At 34.9% G+C, this 8,751-nt stretch overlaps 1 protein-coding gene across 1 annotated transcript; it reads right to left on the reverse strand.

The window, feature by feature from the left end:
- Positions 1-7,096: 7,096 nt before the first annotated feature.
- LOC110037646 (protein PHR1-LIKE 3-like) lies at positions 7,097-7,519 on the reverse strand. Its single transcript, XM_020742344.1, has one exon. It carries the CDS (start codon positions 7,517-7,519, stop codon positions 7,097-7,099), a length of 423 nt encoding a protein of 140 aa, XP_020598003.1.
- Positions 7,520-8,751: the final 1,232 nt, after the last annotated feature.

The raw sequence follows: 8,751 nt of genomic DNA on the forward strand, positions 1-8,751 counted from the left end.
CTAGATATGCACATCCGTTCATCCCTTATGTAGAGGAGAAGTGCCATTGATTTTTTGTCTGGACTTAGGGTTGTGATTAGAAAGCCATTGATTCCTCTTGGAAGAGGATTACTCAGTTTTAGTGGAGAGAGCTAGGAGGATTGAGTTGGATCTGGAAGCTACTCAGAGGAGGGAAATTTAGAAGAGAAAAAATTCAGAGGATTTAATTTCCTCAGAGCATTCAGAGGTAGTCCTATCAATCAGTTGGTACAAGTGCCAAGAAGGCTAGATCCAGCTGTGTTGGCACCCTGTTTTAAGTGAAGTGTGACAAGTGTGGAAGGTCACATAATGGTGAGTGTTTGTCTCGAGCCAACACATGGTTTTGGTGCAACCAGCCCGAACACATGACGAATAATTGCCCTAAATTGTGTCAGAGGGCTTCAATAAAGTCCAGGAGCAGTGTCACACTACCTCAGAGGAGCTATGATAGCTCGAGGGCAGCTGAATCTTCTGAATTAGTGCCAAATGCTGGTCAGATTCAACAGAATGTTCAGCCTAGAGTATATGCTCTTTCGCAACAGAAAACTAAGGATTCTCTTGATGTCATCACAGGTATGTCTCTTTTAACAATTTTAACCAGTGTACTCTAAGCATCTTATGATTCATGTCATATCATACATAAACAAGTGTTTATATATATTAATAAACTAACTTTAAATGTTTAATGTGATAATTTTAAATTATATGTATCATATATCTTTAAAGTAGACCGATAAGAGTATTATTTGATTCAAGAGCATCAAATTCTTTTATAGCTTATGAAATGACTAAAGTGATGCGATTGAATATTTTGTTGATGTCTGTGTTACTGTGAGTTAGAATGTCAAATGATACTTTTCTGGAAGTTGATCAATCATGTGAGGTGGAGCTTATGATTGACGAAAAGTGTTTTAATGCCCAACTTATTGTGTTATCTTTAGTAGAGTTTGAGGTGATTTTAGGCATGGATTAAATGCATGAGAACTTTGCCACTATTGATTGCAATAAGAAGACCCTCAAAATTAGTGTACTTGGGGAAGTAGCATCCTTCAATTAGTTTTTTCTCAACTAAGACTAAATTGATAAAGGTTCTAGTCTGTCACTTAAGAATCATCAATTCTACGCTCATCAAAACTTATCTCCCTATCTATTTGCACTCCCCCTTAGTTGTGGCATCTCATCCATCCAAGGTTTAGTGTGGTACTCACTAGTTGATAAAATCATAACCATCCCGGGTCATTAGGTTCACAACGAATTTTAACATTACAAGTGATCAGTTTGTAAAGTAAATTAAGAACCGGTGAAAGTACCATCACAATTTTGAAATAAAAAAAAATCTTCTGATCATTCTAATCCTACACATAATTAATTCTCATCACTAGGAGAAAGAGTAAATAAAACTACTCACTAAGCATTGAGAAAACACATGGATTCTTCATTGCAAATGATATTGAAAACAGACAACTATATTGCAATAATTCAGAGCAAATATAAAAAGAGTCTTAAGACTTATCTTTGAAGAAGAGTCACACCTTCCTTGCACAATAAATAACAATCCTTTACACTTCTTCCAAAGTCTCAAAAATCGCCAAACCTCTACACACACAAACACTTGCCACTTAGTTGAGGCACGTCAACCCCCTATTTTAAAGAGAAACCAAACACCTCCTTATTGCAAAAGACACACCTCTTCACTCCAAGAAACACACTCCATTCCAAAAAAATGTGAAATGACAAAATGTGTCTTTCCAAATGTCTAGATTTATTACATAACTCCTTCAGGTGTGCATAGTTGCCCGATATCTTCCAAAATCACCCAGAATAGCCCGAAATCGCCAAAAATAGGCCCTTGACCGTTTCTGGCGCTTGGTCATTTTCGCCCTCATGCTCAAATTGCCACTTTTAGTCCCATTTTAACTCTAATTTGCTCTTTAACTTCAAATTACTCCATTTTTAGTCAATTTTTTCCAAAACTACAATCCTGCACCTGAATCCAAAATCGTGCAAAATATCTTCTTTTAAAGTGCAATATAATTAAAAATGAGCATAAAAAAATATATAAAAAGTAGGTAATTTTTAGGCGTGTCAGCATCTATGATAATTACGTGCTTGAAAGCTTGTAAATTCTTGAATCATGGAAGTCAGGGTTTGTTCATGTGACAAATACTTCTAAGAAAGTGAAGTCTTTGGGTGATATTCTAGTGGTAAGAGAATATCCAAGGTTGATTTTAGATGATTTGTTAGAGCTACTACTAGTGCGAGAGATTGATTTCAGTATTGAGCTTTTATCAGGTTTTGAGCTTGTATCTAAGGCATCCTACAGAATGGCAGTTAAGGAGTTGCATGAGCTGAAGTACCAATTGCAAGAATCATTTAGATAAAGGGGGAGCTATAGTGTTATTTGTGAAGAAGGATGGGAGCTTCAGGAGGATGTGTATTGATTACAGGGAGTTGAATAAGCTCACTGTTAAAAATAAATATCCACTACCGAGGATTGACGATTTGTTTGATCAGTTGGAAGGGGCTTCATTATTTTCAAAGATTGGTATGAGGTCAAACTATCACCAGCTAAGGATCAGAGAAGAAAGCACAGCGAAAACCACTTTCAGGACTAGCTATGAGCACTATGAATTTGTGGTATTGCTGTTTGGACTGGCAAATGCTCCAATTTTCATGGATCTAATAAACATGGTCTTCAAGCAGTTTCTAAATACTTGTGATCGTGTTTATATATGATATTTTGGTGTATTCGATGAATGAAATCAGTCATGCAGATCATTTGCATGTCGTACTACAAGTTTTGAAGGAGAATACACTTTATGTCAAATTTTGTAAATGTGAATTTTGGCCTTAAAATGTGACTTTTTTTTGACACATTATCAGTGGAGACAGTATATCTGTTGATCAGAACAAGATTAAGGCGATTGAAGATTGGTCAAGACCTACTACTATAGCCGAGGTCAGAAGTTTTCTAGGTCTGGCTGGTTATTACAAGGTTTGTTGAGGGGTTTTCACATATTGTTATACCACTATCAATGTTGACTCAAAAGGCAATGAAGTTTGAATAGTTTGATCGTTGTGAGGAGGTTTTTCAGAAGTTGAAGGCTTGTTTAATGCCTGCTCCAGTATTAGCCATTTCTTTGGGTTCTAATGGATCTCAGATTTATAGTGATGTATCTTTAAGGGGTTTGGGTTGTGTACTTTTGTTGCATGACAGAGTCATTGCATATGCATCACAATAATTGAAGAATCATGAAAAGAACTATCCCATGCATGACCTGAAGCTTGATGTAGTTGTATTTGCACTCAAGATATGGAGGCATTATTTGTACGGTGTTAGATGCGAAGTATTTACTTACCACCATAGTTTGAAATATATTTTCACTCAAAAAGAGTTGACCTTCGACAGAGATGACTGTAATTTATTAAAGAATATGATTTAGATATTCAGTATCTTACAGGGAGGGTGAATGTTGTTGCTGATGTGCTGAGTAGCAAAGTTTCAGGCAATTTGAACTAATTATTTACTCGGTAGAAGCAATTAATTAAAGATTTGGAGAGGTTTAAGCTATTTATGTTGATTCTCGTGATGACTATGGCTCAGTTAACGGTGCAACCAACTCTATAGGGTAAAATTGGAGATTCTCTAGCTAGAGATAGTAGTATTTAAAAAGTTCTAGAACATGTTCAAATAGACAGTTTAGAAAGATATGCGTTAGATTAGAATGACTTATTGAGGTATAAAGACAGAGTTTATATTCCAGATGTTGATGATCTGAGGAAGGAAATTCTGGAGGAAGCATATTTATCCAACTATACTATTCACCCAAGGAGCAATAAAATATATCAAGATATCAAAGAAGATTTTTGATGGTCAGGATTGAAGTGAAGGGTGGCATCCTTCATGTTAGCTAGTGAAGGCATAATATCAACGTCTTAGTGGTCAGTTGCAGCCTTTGTCGATTCAAGAGTGAAAATGGGAGGAGATTGCGATGGAGATCTTGCCAGGGCCATGATGTCATGTGGGTAATTATCGATCAATTAAATAAGTCTGCCCATTTCTTACCTATTAGGCAGACAAATCCAATTGAGAAGCTAGCCAAATCATATATGGATCAAATCGTGATGTTACATGGAATGTCGAAGTTTATTGTCTCTGATAGAGATGTCAGGTATACTTATAAATTATGGAAAAAAGTTCAGGAAGCTTTGAGTACTTGATTGACTTTCAGTACATCATTTCACTCTCAAACAAATGGTCAGTCAGAAAGGACTATCCAGATCTTGGAAGATCTACTAATTTTATGTGTTCTTGATTTTGGTGGAGGTTGGTAATTCACATATACATTTAGTAGACTTTCTATAATAACAGTTTCCAGGTTAGTATTGGGATGACTCCATATGAAGTCTTGTATGGAAGAGAGTGCGGGACACTCTCATGTTGGGCTGAAATAGGTGAAAGAAAGATCATTAGAGTTGATTTGGTTGATTATGTTATTGAGAAGATTAGACTGATCAGAGATAGGTTGAAGGCAATACCGGATATATAAAGAAAATAATATGATGCCAAATACATATCTATTGGGTTTGAAGTTAAAAGAGTTTGTGTTTATCAAAATCAGTCCATTGAAGGGTGTGCAACATTTTTGGAATGTAGGAAAATTGAGCCCTAGATTTGTAGATCCATTTGAGATTGTGGAGAGGATTGGTAAAGTGGCTTATAGATTAGCTTTACCAACTCATATGCAGGGAGTGCATAATGTTCACACATTTCTTCATTGAGAAAGTATATTACAAATGAATCCAGTAGGGTGATAGTTGACTCAGTTGACATTCAGCCTGATTTGACTTGTATTGAGGAGCCTAAATGAATTTTGAAGCATGATGTGAAAAAATTGTGGAATAGAGAGATCTCTTTTGTGAAGATTTTATGGAAGCACATGTCAGTGGAAGCACAGGTCAGAGAAGGATACTACTTGGGAAAAGGTATTCGAAATGCAAGAAAGATATCCACATCTTTTTTGTTGAGGTATGTTGGTTTATTTTTACTATTTTCAAATTTAGAAGACAATTTTATAAGAAGGAAAGATTGTAATAACAGATATTATATTATTAAAAAAACAAATAAAAGAAAATAAAATAAATAATAATATGCAGCCATTTAGCGAGACGCTTCTTTTCGGGTCAAACATATCGATATTGTGATCATTTGTTCATTTGAACCATCGAACAGAAGCAAACAAGAGAGATAGCGGGAGAAATCGAAAGAACGAATCATCGTGTGTGCCCTGCCGAAAAAGTGGGAAGAGGAAGAAGAAAAGATCGCAGTGCTGTCTGCATCGAGCCGTGCGAAGGAGAAGGAAAGTGGTCGAGCGACATCGAAGACTTACCTGGACCATTCATGCGTAGCATAACACAAGAAATTTAATTCATATTAGGTTATAATTACTCACTAAGTTTTACTTACAGTTGAAGTTAAATGTTTTCTTTCAAAAGAAGGAAAGTTTAGGTGGATATGTCTGATAAGAGAGATTTAGCTATCAGAGAAGGACTACTGCTGTTAAATATTTATACGATAATAGTTTCTTTTACTGTTTCTTTCAATTGTTGATCTACTATTCTATTTCAGATTGAGAAGTTGTTGCTGAATGATTTAAATATATGTATGGGAAGTTTTAAAAATGAGAATAATTAGTTAAATGTTAATATCATCAGACTGCAGTACTGTCTTAAGTTAATTCTAAGCACCGAGTCGGGTCGGGTCACGACAGACTTTTTCTCCTTTTTTAAGGATCTGCTAAATTATTGTGATGGGGTCTACCATCCCTGACACCCAATATTTTAACTCTAGTTTTCATGACAGTAATATGCAGTACTGTACCATTCAGATAATTCTTATGTTTTCTTATCACAATAAATCTGAGTGGCATCTTTTGTGTATTATTTTTGGCATTTTTGGAACCGTACGAATATCCTGTAATTTATCTTATCTTGGGTTGTCACATTCCTTAGCATCTCTCTATTATTTACTTTTTCATGTCTCCTTCTATGATGTTATATTTTGCCTATAAGTCATTAAAAGAAATTTAGGCTTCCTTGGTTTCTTTGATGTTCCATTTGACAGTCCCTTTATATTATGTCCAGGTTGATTTTTTGCTTGGTCTTTTCGGGTTAAATTCTCTTTGCTTTCAATTGTTGTTCTTGGAGCATTTTATTTTTCTCATACATGCAGCCAATTTTTTGCTTTTTTTTGTGCTCTTCTATCAGTGGCTATTCCATAGGTTTGAATTTGTGTACGTTGTATTTTAGATGTATCAGGTACCTCCAGCCAGATGTTGCATCTTTGTTTTGGCATTGATAAAATTCCCTTGAGAGAATTTCTCAAAAAAATCATAAAATAAAAATAAAAATACTGTCTTGAAATATACTTTTTCATACATAAGTTTGCAACCATAGTGTTTGTAAATGTAATAGTCAAACTTTAGGTTTTAGATGTGTAAATACATATGAATAGTGTTGCATGCATGTTAATTTCCCATATATATAATAAGCGAACAGCTTGGCATAGAACTCATTCGTTCCTGGTGACTTTGCTTAAAATGTCTCTAGAAACTGTTAAATAGTTAACACAACATAATCTCCTCACACTATATGAGACATCTCTCCTCATGTAACGTCCTGAATTGTACAGTTAGACTTGACTTATTGATGTCCTATTATATCGCCTTTAGAAACTATCTAAAAATGGACTGGGCCAGCAAATCGAAAAAACTTAGAGAAAGAGAGAGATCTCATCAAACCAAAAAGGGCCATTTACAAACACACCACCCAATTCCTACATATTTACATACCAGACAGTTTAAACTTTATTTTTTTACATTTACATCACCCAAAATTTTCATATCACATCAAAATTACCACCAATCCTAACATCTAAACAAGCAAAATACACCCTTTCGCTCATATGTAACGTAGCATGCATGTAAAACTCGAGTCAAAGCATCAGATATGTAAATCCATAAAAATTGAGTGGTATGCATGTAAATCTTCCTTACAAAAAAAAAAAAAACCTTTTGGTTCAAGCTGAACTCATCCATGTCTGATCCTCAAGCAGACCATTACCAAAATTCAACCGAGCATTGAAAAGCACACTGCGCGGCCGCTTCTTCAAAACCCCCTTGGAACCAAAGCTACCGTTGGAAGAGCAGGAGCTCTCTACAGAGCAGCCATTCATGCGCTCAGCTCGGCTCCCAGGTTTCTCATCCGCCCCTGCTATTTCAGACAAGAGAGGCAGCTGGAGAGGCTCGGATGAGAAGGCCAAGCATCCATGGATTTCTCTGTTGCCGAATTCTGGTGATTTTTGTGGGTTTGATTCGATCTCATTTGCTCTTAGATTTGTATCTACGAGAGCATTGCAGGCTCTTTCCAGAATGGTTTCGAGGTATTTGCTCTGCGCTTCAATCCGCAGCTCGAGACTTCTCTGAACCTGGAGAGATGACATGGTTGCATGAAATTAGCTCTGCAATCATACTGATGAAGGTATTTACATACCTACCATCTAATTCTTATAGATTTACACATCTAGCACCTAAAATTTCTTGATTTTTTACTTTTATACCATGATGTGTTTCATATCATATAATAAATAGCACTGTATTAATTTTTGAAAAATGAAATGCATGTTTTCATGCAGAGGCAAGGTGGCATGGTATGCATGTAAAAATTGAAGTTCAGGTGTTAGATGTGCAAATACATATTCTAAACGCTTTCAGAAATTTTAGCTCATTTAGTTATTTGTGGCTATTGTTCAGCTCTTATTTGCTCAAAATATTAAGAAAATACAATTTTGTTTTTTTTATATTAAACATAGAAACAAATAAATGTATTTAAAATAATTAAAAAAACTTATAACAAAATTATAATATTTAGATAATCAATATAGATATATAAATTAATAATAAATGTTTAATTATTTAATTACTCACCTATTGATTTAATTATTTAATTACTCAACTATTGAGAGTCAAAACAAGCCAAACATGATAGCATGTGCATGTCTGTGATCAACTCAATTATAAATTCTCCTAAATTTTTATTTGTATTCGGCTCGCTTAACAAACAATTTAAAACAAAACACGAGAATAATTTAAAACAAAACGCGAGCTGTTCGTATACAATAAATTTTTTTAATCAAAATTTAAAGCAATCATTAACATGTGGCAATTGGGAATCTCTTCCTTTTTTTCGGTTTGTTTCTACATGAGCTTTAATGTGTAAGAGCAGGTTCTGAAAAACATTTCTGGAATACAAGCAAATACACAGTTCTGCTGCCTATCATATTAAGTTGTTTACAACATTATTGTAGCTATTTAGGGGATATGTTTGATTTATTGAAAAGAAATACAATGTAAAAGAAATGTAGTGAAAAATAAATACAATGTATTGTGAAAAAAATATTTTTATTTCAATGAATACAATACATATGCAAGATTTAGAATTTTTGTATTTAATGTAAAACTTATAAGCCATGGCGGGTGGCAGGTGGTAGGAGGCCGATGACAATGGGAGGTTGTGGTAGCAGGCCATGAGCACAGACGATAACAATGGGAGGTTGTGGTAGCAGGCAGCAAAGGTGATGGGCAAGCAGTAGCTATAGGCAGGTTGTGGTAGAAACCTTGTACTATAAAGTATGAGCACAGGATATGACATAATTTTAAAAAATAGGACAAGACG

This window comes from Phalaenopsis equestris, unplaced genomic scaffold (assembly GCF_001263595.1).
Source record: "Phalaenopsis equestris unplaced genomic scaffold, ASM126359v1 Scaffold222676, whole genome shotgun sequence".
NCBI lineage: Eukaryota > Viridiplantae > Streptophyta > Magnoliopsida > Asparagales > Orchidaceae > Phalaenopsis > Phalaenopsis equestris.